General features: G+C 46.9%; 1 protein-coding gene across 1 annotated transcript; it reads left to right on the top strand.

Moving 5' to 3' along the window:
- Positions 1-204: 204 nt before the first annotated feature.
- Positions 205-9,785, top strand: LOC139777217 (uncharacterized). Its single transcript, XM_071714512.1, has 7 exons — positions 205-322; positions 2,115-2,278; positions 2,360-2,596; positions 3,788-3,844; positions 8,425-8,491; positions 8,617-9,051; positions 9,121-9,785. Exons 1-7 carry the CDS (start codon positions 205-207, stop codon positions 9,783-9,785), a joined length of 1,743 nt encoding a protein of 580 aa, XP_071570613.1.
- The last annotated feature ends 7,183 nt before the right edge of the window (positions 9,786-16,968 follow it).

Genomic DNA, 16,968 nt, shown 5'->3' with positions numbered 1-16,968 from the left:
GTTTAAGGGAGAATCTTCGTTTCTCCATTGGAAGATCTTAAAGGACACGAAGTGGAGTCTTCATGGTTATCTTGAGACCATCAGTTAAAAGAAGACTGCCTCTCCCTCGGTTTTTGCGACTGAGGTTTTTCCGAGGGACTTGGGCGAATGCCGAGGCAGGGACTAGGGGAGTCCTAATACGAATAGTTATTTCGGTTAGAGACGATGGGTCCTCAGGAAGTTTCCCCCCCCTTATCCGAAGACTTCCGTGAGACGGCGTTTGCGGCGGAAGAGGAGTGCGGCGGTAAAGAGAACTACGTCAAGGAGGGATTATGGAGTTCCAGTACAGCCGGAGAGGAAGAGAGCCTTCTGTAACGGCGAGGAACGGAAAAAGGACGAAAAGTCTCGTTAGCAGGTTGGGCCCAGTGGAGGCGATGCCCGACATCCTGAAGCAACAGCTCGGGATAGGGCGAGGAACGCTTCAGAGCCCTGGAGCCTGCGAAGAGAATGGAACCTCCTAGAAACTGCCCTTCCGGATTGTCGGGACGACAATCTGAGGAACGGGGGGGCAGTGTTGCATTCGCGCTGAGTTCGCAGCTTCACCCGGTATTTTCCGCCGCGGAGCGTCTTTAGCAACGGGCGTTGCTATGTGTTGTTGATACAGCCCGGCTGTCAGATTTCCTTCGCACTGAAACTCGAGCGGACGTTTCGGTTCTCGTTCTGCGATTGTAACTTACGCAATAAACCATCCTTACGTTTCTTAAACCTGTGTTCCCTTATTCCGCGGATCGCGAGTGAACGCGCGACCGAGTGCGGGAGTGCTTAGAGAGCGTGCGAAAGCCGCCGGAGTGCAACAATATATATATTTATTTATTTATTTCTTATAGATATATATATATATACATATATCTGTGTCACTAGATAAATATCTTGTAATAATTTATTTTCAAAGAATGATTCAAAGGAGGAAGTGTAAAAGTGGCCGTTTTGTGCCCCGATGGGAAACCTGTGAAACATTTTTTTCTACCTTATTTAAGGTTGAGATAAGAAGGAAATAATGGTCATTTACTCAGGAAACCATGGGAAATATTTTAAAATCTATAATAAATGTGTTTAAAATTTAATGAATTTTGCATCATAAAATTGTATATAATTTTCATTACATTTTTAATATATATTTTTTATTTTTTTATATTTTTTTATACTTTCTGTACATACACATATATGCAGTCACATAACATTTATCTTATTTCTGTTCTGTTTCCTCACTAACTGCGTCAACCATTTATGAAAAATATTCAGATACATTTGAAAGATTACGAGATTTAGTGTTCAGAATCTGATTTAGATGAACCATCATAATCATCTTCAAAATAATTATATATTTAAATAATTTGTAGGTGAATGTATTGTTGGTTGATGTGCAAACCCAAAGTACCATCAAATTGTTGCGACGTGAGAGCAGCAACCGACAACTCGCTTTCCTACTTTGTAGCCACATGTGTGACCAATAATTGCATCTATAATTGCGTCCATTCCATGGTACTTCGGGTTTGCTGTATATCAACCAATAATACATTTACCTGCAGATTATTTAAATAATTATTTTGAAGATGATTATGAGGGTTCATCTGAATCAGATTCTGAACACTAAATTTCGTAATCTTTCAAATATATCTGAATTTTTCATAAATGGTTGACATAGTAAGAAAACAGGACAGAAATAACAAGATAAATGTTGTGACTGCATATATGTGTATGTACAGAAAGTATTAAAAAAAATATATATAATAAAAAATATATATTAAAAATGTAATAAAAATATTATATACAATTTCAAGATGTAAAATTCATTAAATAGAAATGTAGTGCTTGTTTTAAAACGTTTCACCTTTTATTAAACCGCTCAAACACAATTATTTTAACAGACGTTTTAAACACATTTATTGAAGATTTTAAAATATTTCCCGTGGTGTTTCCTAGGTAAATGACCACTATTTTCTTCTTATTTCAACCCCTAAACGTCGAGATAAGCCGCTAAAAAAAAATACGTGTCTAATATTTTTTTATGCTCTACAACATATCCAAAGCCCATCCAAATCGGTGAGGGACACTTCCGACCGTTCCCTTGTTAGACGTCGAACTTCACGTGATCAGAGAAAGTTCTCTGCCCATTGACGTGGTGATAGGACGCGATATTCTAAGAAAACACGAATTATCCGTACAGTATTCTCCTTCAAAAGAAGAACAACAAGAAGTGTTTAAACTATTCGGGCCACGAGACGCGGTTTGCAGTACTGTTAGTGAAATAGATGAAACAATCAATAACTTAGACATAAATTCAGATAATGAGGTAAAACTTGAATTAAAATCGTTAAAGAATATAGAAAGTAAAGTTGCTCCAGTATCAGACGACGGCTATAAGAGTAAGGTCGCCCATAGCGCGGGCAAACAAAAGATACATGTAGATGCACTCAGCAGGCACGATGGCCTGGTAGAAGCTTTACCGCTAGAGCGCGAATTAGAATTCAAACAACTGCGCGATCATCGATCAAAGGAAATAGCAGAAAAACTCGAGTTCGAAGATAATGATAAACTCGAGCTGATAGACGGTTTAGTATATAAGAAAGGCGATGATCGCCCTCGATTCGCCGTACCGGGCAATATGATTAATCATATTATAAGAGCATACCATGATGAGATGGCACATTGTGGGGCCGAAAAAACTATGCAGGGCATACGGTCGAACTATTGGTTTCCGTCGATGAGGAAAAAAGTATCGGATTACTTTTCGAATTGTTCGGTATGCCTAACAGCTAACTCGTCCACTCATGTTAAGGAAGGCGAGATGAAATCATCACACGATTGGAAATCTCGTTTAGGTTGTGACCGGAACAACGAATGGAATTATAAAAATTGAAATCTTAGCCACTTACTACTTGGGCTGAATTTACGGTCGCCACTGTATTTTCAGGCATCAATACAGAAAGCCTTGGTAACTGCGTTGCCCCGTCCTTCTTTCTCAGCAATATGGCTGCCGTTTCTACGTCGCGGACGCATTCAAGGCCATCGGCCACGCCCTTGTTAAGCGAAGCGTAATTTACGATTTATCGGATAGGATGTTCACTGGGGTCGCGAATGAATATTTGCTTGTTTATTATAAACAAATAACAATTTATTAATACTGGTTGTACAGCAATCTCTACTCGCGCACGTGTTCGCTCGATCGCGTGTAATTACGTCGAGTGTTCTCGAACCGTCGCTATTCTCGTGTGTGTGGATTGTAATGATCAAAATAAGCGCAATAGGATTTCCCGTATCACGCACTCACTGTCTCTATGAATGTATAAATCACGCTACTGACGCTAGCGGATAACGGGATAAGACCGCCTTTTTCGATTAGTATGACGCAACCGATATACGTATTAACGTCTCGAAAGTTCGCGACGGACTGTCCAGGAGGAACGGGTCGAGTTCTCGCACCTTAGACTCACGCATGCGCAGAGTCCTCATTTTAGGCGCGCAGCCATCGTCTTGGCTGTTCGTACCTCGGGGTGTAGATGGTACGATTCCATCTGCACTTCACACACCGAGTCGCTCTTGGGACTCGGCATCTTTTCGAGAGATGCTACACTAAAGTGCAACGGCGTGCATTGGCTTTCGCACTCGCGTGAACCAACCACGTCGCTGCACGCAAACTTCGCGCAAGCGAACAAAAAGTCACTCGATTTGCACCGAGTGACTCTCAACGTCACAACAGACGAATCCTATGAAACCTGGTAAGTATAATTCTCCTCTTTCTTTTCAGGTACCCGGGATCGCTATGGAATCGTCTCATCTAATCACCGGAGTCGGTGTAATAAAGGTAAGTATAAAAGGTAAGTATATCGCGGCTTAATATTACCGCACGCATAATTGTATAATAGTAAATGTTAAATTGGCTAAACGCCGTCTAAAAGTGTAGAAAGTTCACAAAAGTGTATGAAAGTGTAACTGAATACAATCAAAATCAATGTTAAATGAAATAACAAATAAATCTTTGCCTGGAATAACTCCATTTGGCTGTTCTCAATGTTGGAAAATGTAAGCGTTAATAATATGTTGAAAATCAAATAAATTTAAAGAATCTGCACCTGAAAGTGCTCAAAGTGTACCAAAAGTGTAATTGCCGTCGCTGGCTCATCTCGCACGTTTATTCTAAGACGTCGAGTGTAGAAAGTGTAGAAAGTGTTGCACCTTTCGGTGACTTCGTCTTGTTTGCTGAAATCTAACATGTAGGTGTAGAAAGTGTCGAAAGTGTTGCACCCTTCGGTGGCTTCGTCTCGCACGCTGAAGTCTAACATGCAAGTGTAGAAAGTGTCAAAAGTGTAAACAAAAGTGTAGAGCCTTCGCTGGCTCGTCTCGCACGCTGAATCCTACGATACAGGTGTAGAAAGTGTTAAAGGTGTAATGGAAAGGTGTAATTGTTCAAAATGCTTCTAAATGTTGTAAATTAATGTATCAAACTCTTAATTGATCATAAGGATCGTTTTCTGTAATAAACTCTATAAATTATCAATGTTAAATGTAATGGGTGTTGAAAGTGTGCACCACGTGCACCAAATCGGCTGAAGGCCTTTTATTTATTCTTTAACGTTATGTATCTTAGTGAATCGTCATGAAAAGACTGAAAATAAGTTGAATGGGAATTCTTACCCGTGTGAGAGTTATCTCTATGTGTTTTAGTCGGCTCATTGCCTGTTTGAGTGTATCCAGTGCCGTTAAGTGTAATACAGGTGTAAATGTCTTAAACGCTCTGAAATATGTGAACCTTCGTTATAAAATATACTCAGGAATTTCTCCTGCTCGTTATCATTGTATTAAATATCATAAAACAGACATCTCCCACTTATGCTACACCTCTCATGTCTCCTTACAGTGCCAGACTAGAGTCAAGCTCAACAGGGTCTTCTTTCCCCGCTAATTTTTCCAAGCCCGTTCCCTTGGCAGTGGTTTCGCTAGATAGTAGATAGGGACAGTGGGAATCTCGTTAATCCATTCATGCGCGTCACTAATTAGATGACGAGGCATTTGGCTACCTTAAGAGAGTCATAGTTACTCCCGCCGTTTACCCGCGCTTGCTTGAATTTCTTCACGTTGACATTCAGAGCACTGGGCAGAAATCACATTCGCCGTCATTCGCGGATCGGTCGCGGATCTACTCCCGCTCCTAATATTAATATGTAAAGTGTGAATAAAATGTAAATTATCATGTTTGGATCTGGGAAGTTGATGATCAGAGGAAAGAATATTATTATTGAAACTATTATAAACTCTGTAAATCTCATGGTAAATAGTGTGGTTCTGAGCTGTCTCTAGCTGCGTAAACTAGTAGTATCATATAGATGATGAAAATTGTGAATAATATAAGAATAAACGTCATTTGTAAACGATACATAGTTCTTGATGGTACTGGTCATTCCAACGTTTCTGTTGCGATCAATCTCCATGCCATTGAGCTCGTATCGAATTTCATCAAACATGAACGCCACCCAATTATTCGCAAGCGTTGTCTCAGACTCGTCATTTTTTCTCTTTATCGTCAATCTTCCTTCAACGTAGAAAAAGCTCTCGCACGGCAACGTGTATAAATCCTGCTGTTGTATGGGTATTCTTATCTCATCGTTATGTCCAAACGTTGTGTTGGCGTACAGATTGTACGTGTGTGTCTCAATCTTGACGACGCTGTTGTCAAAGATCGGTTCACCTCCAATGTTTAAGATATTAGCCATTTCGTACGACGAAACCCAATGATTTCAAAAATTCAACGTTCGACGCAGTGAGTTTCTTCTTTGGCGATCGGATTGTCTCTCTAATTTTGTTTCTCGTCTGTTGCACCTGCTCAGCTTCGTTCAGTATGAGCATCTCACGTTACCGCTGTCGTCTTTGTACATACAGTCTAACGGTGATCTCTTCTCCGCGAAAATCAATCAATCGACCGTCCTGATCCACGACGCGAAGCGTCAAGTCCGAAATGCTCCGTACGATGATTGGACGGTAAGTGATCTGTGTAGGCGTTTCCGATATCTTATATCCTAAAGGCACACTCGGTGAAAACTCATGTATCGTGTGCACGTACTTGTCGTTGCTGTACGCACCCTCGGTCACGTTGCACTCTATGCGAATGATGTTTGTGCCATTGTCGCGACTCCAGCACGCGATTAGCTGAAAATCCCAGCAGCGATCCAATGTTGTTCGGTTTTGTGAAATTTATCCGATAAGCACACTTGATCTCGCTCTTCATCGTATTGTTATTAGCCCGAATAATATGGGTGCTGTTCATCTTCGTTTGTCGAGACATTATTGGATTGGTCCCATAAAAGAGCGCGTTTCAGATACATATCTATATCACGCAGTTCGTACGATCCTTCGGGAATGGTAATCCCCTTGTCGTCGTCATAGTAGAATTTATTATTCGACGAATTTACATTCGGTATCGTGTGATAGGTTTCAAAATCTGTCAGACCGAGCTCGTAATCGCCATCGCTCAAATCCACGGCGGGAAAGTAGCTTACCGCAAGGATGCTGCTCTTGCCGGTGAGCGTAAATGTCAATGACATGTTTGAATGAATACTGAGATTAAACAGCGCAACGCTGGTCTTTAAATTGATTGTCAATCAACTGTAGAAAGCGCAGACACAATTGTTCGCAATTGCTCTGATCGTATCGCTGATAAGGCTGATACTCTATCTTCGTCACATTGTTCTTTAGATACTGCGTCAATTCTCTCGGTGGTCGAAGATTGCCAAAACTGTCAAAATATATGGCACGATCTCCCCTCTTTGCGTACGCCACCCAGTGAGTACCCGGCCCCTCAGCATTATCATAATTCACGATGGCACATTCGTTTCGACGTATACCGCCGATCGGTAACGAGTCGCGCATGAAAATACCTCTAAAACATGGAATGCGCATACGTTTTGCTAGTTGTTGCAGTTGTACGTTGGTAGTTACACTCTTGTGGATTTTTAGCGTCTCTTCGACGTTTTTTTCTCGAGACCCCCCATCCGCGTTTGTACGGAGCGAGATAAAGTCCGTGACCTTCCATGGCGCGATTGTGACGTTGCATCTCTTCCAGCTGACGCCGCGCGGCTTTGTTATCGTTCACGGCCTTTGCGACTCCCGCCGACCAACGAATCGAGAACCCCCAACAACGGCAGGATCGCCGCGTTTCGCTACCGGAAGTATTCGCTTGTTCTTCTTCTTTTTCTTCGTTTTCAAACCCATACCGAGTTTCGTTTTAGTCTTCATGGTCGCCCAGACGGCTGTAGCTGCAGCTCTCTCTCCGAGAGTCGAATCTTTCGCGGTGACACGTTTTCGCGCTTTCGCGGCGAGTATATTGTCGGCCACGTGTCGTTCTGCGAGATCGTTGCTACGCGAGTAGGCTATGTCGTGCTCGCGACACGTTTCGTCCAATGGATTAATACCCCGATCACCTCTTGCCAATCGTGTTTCTAAATGAGTTCCCGGACCGCAAAATTGATAACCGGGGATATGTAATTCGATCGAAAGTGCGTTTATCGCGCGATTCAACAGACCTCGACCTATCTTCGGTGGCATTCGCCGCAGTTTTTTATCAACGGCGGCGGACCGTTGATGTGCGTTTGATGACACGACAAATTATAATGTATTAAACAGCGTCGATATTGCTGAACCTCCGAATCTGCCCTGATATGTTCGGGTAGCTTACCCTACAAATAATATATGTAATTATAAAACTGTCGTAGTAGAATGACCTTTGGTATATACTTCAACTGCTCGGCGGTTAAATTGTAAATATCGCTGTTATCCGACATGAGCAAAAACATTTTAAAGACTGAGCATCTCAGCTCTACGCGTCTCTATAAATAGGCCAGCTTTCTCGATACTGTTTTTTATTCGTTGTGGAGAGGAGGTAAAATGCGGTTTGTACGACAATCGCGGACGATCAAAGTGACAAACTTTGACGATAGGATACAGTTAACGAAAGAGGTACGCAAACATTGAGACATGCTAACGATTTCTATACGCGGTATCATCTGCGGTCCGTCGAATTGCGGCAAGACAAACGTCTTGATAAGCTTGCTGGAAAGTCCGCACGGTGTACGTTTCGAGAACGTGTATGTGTACTCGAAATCGTTGCAACAACCGAAATATTGATATTTGGAGAATATACTAACACCGATAGAAAAGATTGGCTACTTTACGTTCTCGAATAACAGTGACGTCATTCCACCGAGCAAGGCGCTCCCGAATTCTATTTTTATCTTTGATGACGTGGCGTGCGACAAGCAGGATACGATAAGAGAATACTTTGCAATGGGCCGACACGCGGACGTTGACTCCTTCTATCTTTGTCAGACGTATGCAAAGATACTGAAGCATCTTATACGCGACAACGCGAATTTATTGATTATGTTTAAACAGGATGGTACTAATCTGAAACACGTATACAACGATCACGTAAACACCGATATGTCTTACGAGGATTTCTGTAAATTGTGTCATACATGTTGGCAACAAAAGTACGGATTCGTGGTGATAGACAAGGACAGCACGATTTCGAATGGTCGATACAGAAAAGGATTTAACGACTTTGCGATACCGTAACGTGGTTAGTTGTTGTCGACGCGTCAATTGAACAACGTTCTCGCAACATGGACAGCAGCGAGGAGATTAGAGAGCGCGAGAGGATAGCAAATCAAATTGCGAAAACGAGCGATTCGATTCGTAAAAAGTATCATGCCTTGAAAACTGGTAAAATGGAGGAAGATATCGCGTTGGAGAGACACTTTAAGCCCATCATCGAGCCTCTAAATCAGATTGCCGAAAACACCGTTGGCAAAGAATCTGATGTGTCAAAGATTGAGAATGAAACGGTGTGGGAAGACGAAGAGCCAAAGCTCAAACGAAAACGACCAAACATCTCGTTTAACGACTCTGTAATAGCTTCAATTCCGGTTACGTTGAAACGATCGATAACTGTGCCATCTAATTTGAGTGAAATAACCAAAATTTTACAACCGCGTAAATCGAAACGATCAAAAGGTCCATTGAATGAACCACCGATAATCTCTGCGCCTTCCGCAAAAACCGTACAACCCACAATGCTCGAATCACTCGCAAACGAGGATGTTTTCGAAACCACGGATGACTCACTCGTGACGTCCGTTCGACAGCAGCTGCAAACATCTGAGGGTCGAGAAACGTTGCGAGATCACTTGGGTCCATTTAGCCAAAAGTACGTCGGGGCAGTTCTGAGCGGCGATCAAGAAAGCGGCATAGACACCGTGTACGGCGTTTATTTCAGCAACGATGGAATGATGCTTGGTAATAAACGTTTTGACGTGGACAACGCGGACAACATAATTATCGACGGCATACGATACGCAGGCACACGCGGTCTTTACGAGTTGATCTTCAAGAAAATTCCCAATGACGAGATCTACACGAAGGACGACATGCAAAAGTATAAGAGCATTCTGTTGATGACGAATGCTCATAAACGCAACCATGATGCTCACGCTCGATTAAATGGCAACAGGGGATACAAGTACAGAAATATAATCGCACCGTTGATTTCGGGTAAAAAAGCTGGAAAAGGTATACCGCGTGCCATGACATTAAACGGCAACAAGATCGACTATGTTCATTGGGACGATCCCAACGAGCTTGTAGATCGTCTCCGATTGCTCGAAGCTTCGCGCCTAGCGGGTCACAACGGTCACGATAACGAGATCCTGTCGATTATCAAGGAACTTCGCGAGGCTGGACTTATTATAAATTAAACAGCGCGTCGGCGAGTCATTCAATCAACATTGAAATGCCGATCAACAAGTTTGGTATATCGCTCGGAAGAGGCGGTGCGGAACCGTACTATCAATGGAGCGGATTAATCAGAAATTACGTGCGCGATAACGCTCTTTGCGTGGTCGCCACCGACTTTGACGCGAAATCGCGCAAGATTCGACGAATAGCGCCGCCTGTAGATGATGGCGATGCCGCCAATAAACGCTACGTGCAGCAGAGCGTGCAAATTTTGAAAGATCGACAGGATGAAATCGAGAGAAAGATGGTCGCATTCCAGAATAACGTGCAAATTACCCTAAATGAACTTCAAAAGATTGTAACGGTCGCGTTTTCCCGCACGGAATTAGCTCGCCGGGCCAGGGTGAGAAAACGTGGAGACACTGGTTGGTTTCACACAGTATGCTTTTATTCTTCACTTTGCAATACAGTTTGGTGGAGGGCGTGAGTGTATATGCTTGGGTGTGTGTTGCTCCGCTGAGCCGCTGTGTACGTGTGCGGGATGAATTCGCGGACAAAAGACGGAGGCGCGGTTGCCTTGAATTCGCGGACAAGAGGCGGAGGCGCGGTTGCCTTGAATTTGCGGACAAGAGACGGAGGCGCGGTTGCCTTGACTTCGCGGACAAGTACTTATTGCTAGACTTATAACTACGCGGACGGATTCGCGGAGGCACGGTTGCCTTATGCGGACGGTCAGGTGGTCAGGAGCTCACTCGGGGGCACCCGAGCGAGCGGCCCGTACACCGGGGGCACCCGTCTTCCGTACGGCGGCAAGGGTCGGGGGCGCCCGACCCAGAGGCAGGAGAGGGCAGGTAAACCAACCGGGGGCACCCGGCTGGGAAAGCCCGTACTCTGAGGGCACCCAGGTGAGAACGGGGGCACCCGTTCTCTGTACGGAGGACGAGGTTGGGGGCACCCAACCTGGTTAAGCGGTCTCGGAGAGTGGTCGTGTCGGGAGCAGGAGCTGGACAGGACTGGTCCTCGAGTCGGCTCGAGTCCCCTATTTATACCCCGAGGGAGAGCGGTGGGGGCTGCCCCATCGCTCGGGCACAGGAGCGCACGCTGAACACGTGTTCGGTGGCCGTCAGGGCTTTAGCGCTAGTGACGAATACGCGTATCGTCACAAGATGATTCAAGATGTAATTGCGAATCATCGCGAATAGATAAGAACGTACATCTGATCATTGCGTCAGTTGCGCGTCATCGTCATGGCTAATAAGAAGCAATCAACTGAGAAACGGAGGCTGGTAGAAGAATTACACGCTCCAGCGAGAAGAAATTTTTCGCAAAAACGCGTCATAGTGCGCGGATACGATGATCTGTGGCAGGCGGATGTGGTCGAGATGCGTTCATACACGCGATTCAACAGAGGCTACCACTACATACTCACCGTTATCGACGTGCTGAGCAAGCACGCATGGGCCGTACCGCTCAAGGCCAAGAGCGGAACCGAGGTTATTACGGCGATTGCAAAAATAATTCGAGACGGCGGAAGATGTCCGAAAAATCTGCAGACTGACAAGGGGAAAGAATTTTACAACGCCAACGTACATAAACTTTTGAAGAAACATAATATCAATCACTATTCCGTAATGAAGGCATCGGTCGTCGAACGATTCAATCGCACGCTCAAGAACGATATGTGGAAAATGTTTACGCGCAATGGAAATTACAAATGGATCGACTCGCTGCCGGGTCTCGTATCGGATTACAACGCGCGAAAGCATCGAACTATCGGCATGCGACCCATCGATGTTACCCCCGCGATCGCCGACAAGCTTCTAACAACGGTGTACAGTCACGTAAAGATCGCTGCTCCCGCGCGATTCAAAGTGGCGACTCGGTACGCGTGAGTAAATTCAAGACAATCTTCGAGAAAGTATACACGCCAAATTGGACCACTGAGTTGTTTAGAATCGTCAAAGTGCAGAAAACTAATCCCGTGACGTATCTATTGGAAGATTCCTGCGGAAAACCCGTTGCCGGCAACTTCTACGAATACGAGTTACATCGCGTTGCTAATCCCGACGTGTATCTCGTTGAAAAAGTTTTGCGCAAAAGGGGGGATGAGGTTTATGTAAAGTGGTTAGAATTTGATAATTCACACACTTCATGGATACACAAGAATAATGTATTGTAAAAATTTATTACAATATAAAAACATATTAGACATACAAATGAGTCATTTATTTTCAAAAATATCTAAATGTAATTACAATATATTTACGATAGTATTTTATAATGCCCCCATGGCAGCGTCTCGGTAGAACCGGCTATAATGTATCGCTTATCGTCGTACGGACTTAGAGCTATTTTCGTTTCGGAGACGGTGTATACCTTGTGTAGTTCGGACCTTATGCAAGCCTGCTGTCGCGTAATTTCAATTTCGTCGCGCAGACACCGCGTGTAATCGTCGAACGTTATCGACCTTGCTACGACGTTACTCTTAACACCTTTAACCTTTTTCGTATCTTTCTTATCGTCGACTCGCAAGGCGTACATCTTTGCTCTAAACCCGACGAATTCGGTCATTATCGCACCGTTGTTTTCGTCTTTCATCAAGCCCGGAATTTTTTTATTGACGAGTGAGATACCGTACGCATTATCGATCGCGTAATCGCTAGTGTCAAATCTATTAATGTGGCGCTTCATTGTATCGTGTACGTCGTCGCATTCGATGTGATAAATGAGACTGTCCGTATCGGTGTACGTGACTTTACACTTGTCGCGATACAACGGTAATATGTACTCGTGATGAAATTCATACAAACATGTCTTGGATATATCGAGGATGCACGTACCCACGTAGATTGGTTTGTTGAACTTCACCTCGAGTTTTCGCATTTCTATTGCTACTAGATTCTCCGAAAAGACGCTTCGACTGTGAAAATTTGGTTTCGCGATCATTGCCTCCGCGCCGTATCTACCCTCCCAATGAGTCTCGAGTCGCACGTTAACGTGATTGCGCACGTTCTCCATGATTTTGTCAAACACAGCGTTGTTCATCAATTTGTATAAAGTTTTTTCGAAATCATTTTTGGCCAATGTTCTAAATTTCGTATTAAGTTCTATATAATCGCGAAGCTATGGAGATTGCGCGAATTTCAATACGCGGTGAATCTTTGCTAAACGGAGCCCGTGACGAGTACACTGTTGCAGGTTGCGATAATGTATGACATAACGTTTCTTATCGTATAATGTTGCGAGGAGCTTGTCCTGCCGCTTACCGGATGGTTTATTGCGCGTCGGACAGAACGGTAGGTCAGTGTGCGCGTCGTGAAGATGTTACGGATACTCCAAAGTAGTTAATCTAAGGGCGTTCTAACTAGGGAGTAATGAGGGGGGGGTGAGGGAGGGGGGGTATCGGATTTCGCGGGGGTGAGGGGGAGGGGGGAGGGGGCGGGGTATCGGGTTACACAGGGGTATCGGATTTCGCGGGGGGAGGGGGCGGGGTATCGGGTAACACAAGGGTATCGGATTACACAAGGATATCGGGTTACACAAGGATATCGGGTTACACAAGGGTATCGGATTTCAAGGATATCGGATTTCAAGGATATCGGATTTCAAGGATATCGGATTTCAAGGATATCGGATTTCAAGGATATCGGATTTCAAGGATATCGGATTTCAAGGATATCGGATTTCAAGGATATTGGATTTCAAGGATATCGGATTTCAAGGATATCGGATTTCAAGGATATCGAATTATGAGGGGAAGGGGGAGGGGGGGTGACCTTGGCATACCACGTGTATGACTCATCCGGTATGACTCACCGGGGGATGACTCACCGGGATGACTCACCCGCGCCGCGTGGGGGGTCCGCGTTCGCGTTCGCCGCGCGCCGCGTGGGGGGTCCGCGGGGTCCGCGCGGGGGGTTTGCGTTCGCGCCGCGGGGTACGTTCGCAACGACGCCGCTAGGCGGCGCACAATCTTTCCAGGGGGTGGGGGGAGTCCTTCCGGAGCCCCTAGGGGCCCGGGGGAGCCCCTCACTACGGGTTTTGCGAACCCGGAGTGCTCGAGCACATCAGTACCGTAACCCACGGGGTTTCTGAGGAAACTCCGTGGGCCGGGGAGTCCCTTTTAGGACTTGCGAGGGAGGCGCCCTCTATAATAAGTAGCCCGGACTGGACGATGCCGTGAGAAAGAGCCGGGGAGGCTCTCTCAATCGTCCTAAGGGAAGGAAAAACCCTAACAGAAAACCGGTGGTCCGGCTGCCTCGCTTAGAAGTTCGGTGTCGGCCTTGGCCACCCGACTCCAACAGCCGGTAAAGGTTGGCGGCCCTGAGTTCAATCGCCCGGTCGGCCGTTGACCGTTAGGGAGGGGTTTCTACTCCTCCCGTCGGCCTAGAGGAAGGAAAACCTCAATAAAAAAAACCATGGGAGAGGCTCCCATGCCCTGTCCCCGGGTGGGCGGCGGGTGTCGGAGAGCGGGCAATGGTCCGGTCCGGCATCGGCCTGCGCGGATGACCTGGAGACGCCGTCGGGAGATCCGGAAAGAGTTTTTTTTTCTGTATAAGCGTTCGAGTTCCCTGGAAACCTCTAGCAGGGAGATAGGGTTTGGAACGCGAAGAGCACCGCAGTTGCGGCGGTGTCCGGATCTTCCCCTCGGACCTTGAAAATCCAGGAGAGGGCCACGTGGAGGTGTCGCGCCGGTTCGTAGCCATATCCGCAGCAGGTCTCCAAGGTAAAGAGCCTCTAGTCAATAGACTAATGTAGATAGTAGATAGGGACAGTCTCCAGGTCATCCGGCATCGACTTGTCGGGCCGCTCGAAAGTATTTCGAGGTCGGGGCCGGCGAGTCCATTAGTAGCGAGGATCGTCGGTAGTCAAACACCGACGAGGCCGTCCGGGGGCGTCGTCGGGGGCTCTATTCCTCGCTTCGGCGGGCGGCGGGAGGCTGGGATCGAGTTCGCTCGGCCGGTCCCCTCGCTCGTCCGTCGGGGCGGGGTTGGGGTTCTTCGGCGGTGTCAGCCGGGCGGCAATGACCCCACGGGCCGGGGGCGGCCCTCGCGTCAAGTCTGGCGCGAGTGGGCGTCTCCGGTACGGGCGTGGCGAGCCTGGGGTGCCCGAGCTCGGGTGGGTCGGACCCGTTAGGCTTGGTCGCCAACCGACCTAGGGGAAGGCCACCCCGAAAACAAACCACCTAAATAATATAGTAATAATGTCGACAAGTAAAGGAAAATCCTTGGGTTCGGATCCTAAGGGCCGGCGTGTAGGTGGGGGTACTGTCCCGGCCCCCCCCCCCCACGTCGTCAACAAGCGACGGGCTGCCTGGGGTGTTGCCAGCGAGCATCCCAGGGGAATACACTATCGCTGATAGTGAGAAGACAGGTTATCCGAGGGTTGTCGTGAGGAGGCTCGCGGACCCGAAGAGCGCCAGGGAGAAAAGTGCCCTGATATTATCCCAGGGGACTTCGATCCCTGGACCATCGCGAATAAGCTCCTCAAAGACCGGAGCAGGAGCAGGTGCAGGCAGCACCATCTCGGCTGCTGACCTGATCAGGAGGAACCGTGAGACGGATCGTGTAGTGAAGAAGTCTATTGACTTCCTCGCGAAAGACGTCCTCGCGGATGACCGGTCAACACAACTTCCGGACTATGAGGACGTCGACGTCGACATGGACTCAGTGGAGTCAATACCATCAGACTCCGAACATGGGTCAGATAAGTTTTCGGGAAGGGCTAGTCAGGCATCATCTTCCACTCGTGGCTCTAAGATCCCCTTAAGACCACAAGGGAGGCCAACCACAACTGGCAATTACGAGTGGAAAAAGGTCGAGACGGCCAGAAAGGAGCTAGCGAAGCTCCAGAGACAAATCAGCGACTTACAGGACCCTTCTGTTGCCGCTGAGTTATGTAAGAAACGTAAGCTCAAAGAGAAAGAACTTCTCGACGAGTTTAAGATGGCTCCCTCTGCGGATCTGCCTAATAGAATTATAGAGGCAGTCCGAGTGGTGGACAAGGTGAGTGTGACGGCATGGAAACTCAGGGGCACTGACAGGAGGGGACTGAATGATGCCGCAGCTACTATCAATGCGGCCATCACTCATCTGATCGGCAGAACCGAACCGGACACTAGGGCTGCCAACGAAGTAATGTTCGAAGAGCTTCGAGCGGAGATGGCAGCCCTCAGGGAGGAAAATGCGCGACTCCGGGAACAGATGAAGGAGTTCAGGGAATCCCGGGGTAGTGCCCAGAGTGTCCCTCCTGAGAACACTGTCGTGGAGGTGGACATGAAGGATAATCGCCCTGATCCAGACAGTATTGGACCTAGGATCAAAGCAAAGAAGAAATCCAACAAGATGATCATCCCTGACTCGTCAGAGGATGAAGTTGAAGACTCTAATATCGCTGAGACCGACAAAAGCCGTGAGAAAGCGAAATCCGAAAGAAACCGTCGAAAGATTATGGACGATATCAATCGGAATGGCATGCCCTCTGTAATCAGGCCGGCACTGAAGGGAATAGGTCCACCGTGCTGGAGGAGGAGGTACCGCCGAGTGACTCTGCTCTGGAGGGCTCTATGGAAACAAGGATTTGGGACGCCCTCTCGAACCAAATGACAAGAATGTTCGAACAGTTCACTGCCAATTTCATGGCAGTGATATCAAAGCAAATGGCCAACCTAATGCCCTTTGAAGACAAAAGGGGGGCTGGTGTGTCCAAGTCCAAATTGGACAAAAACACATCAGCAACTCCTGGAAAGAGTAAGGCGGATACTGGAGTCAAGAAGGGCGCCAAGGGGGTGAGCAAAGGCTCTACCTCAACCTCCAACGCTAAGGCACCCACTGGTGGTACCGGTGGTACCCATAAAGCAACTCCGGTTCCAACCCCCCCTAAGTCATTGGCAGGCGCGGTGACCCAGCCAGATGGTTGGTCTACCGTGCTTAAACGGGGGAGAAAGGGCCGAGATGGAAACAAGCCCGTTGCGAAACAGACCGTCAAGGACAAGGGAACCCCGTCTAGCAAAGGGGGACCATCCAAGACGAGACCCAACACGGCGGGTCAACCAGCAGCTAACAATAAAGCTGCTAAGGCAGGAGTTAAGAGAGCGCCGCGTAACGCGGCAATTACCCTTACATGCGCGGAGGGTAATTACGACTCCATCATGAAGGAGGCCACCCAGGCAATTGCCCTTAAAGACCTGGGTATAAGCGGTGG

The sequence above is a fragment of the Temnothorax nylanderi genome, unplaced genomic scaffold (genome assembly GCF_030848795.1).
Source record: "Temnothorax nylanderi isolate EJ_2023f unplaced genomic scaffold, tnyl_v1.0 TNYL_tig0141_pilon, whole genome shotgun sequence".
Classification (NCBI taxonomy): Eukaryota; Metazoa; Arthropoda; class Insecta; order Hymenoptera; family Formicidae; genus Temnothorax; species Temnothorax nylanderi.
The sequence above is the reverse complement of the archived record's forward strand: the minus strand, read 5'-3'. Positions and strand labels throughout refer to the sequence as shown.

Excerpts from the sequence above, each read along its gene's own strand:
- LOC139777217 (XM_071714512.1), top strand. The coding sequence starts at position 205 with ATGGGTCCTCAGGAAGTTTCCCCCCCCTTATCCGAAGACTTCCGTGAG. Across the intron at positions 8,492-8,616 it reads TATGTCTTACGAGGATTTCT|TTGTTGTCGACGCGTCAATT; the intron begins GTAAATTGTGTC and ends TAACGTGGTTAG. Across the intron at positions 9,052-9,120 it reads GAAACGATCAAAAGGTCCAT|CAAACGAGGATGTTTTCGAA; the intron begins TGAATGAACCAC and ends TCGAATCACTCG.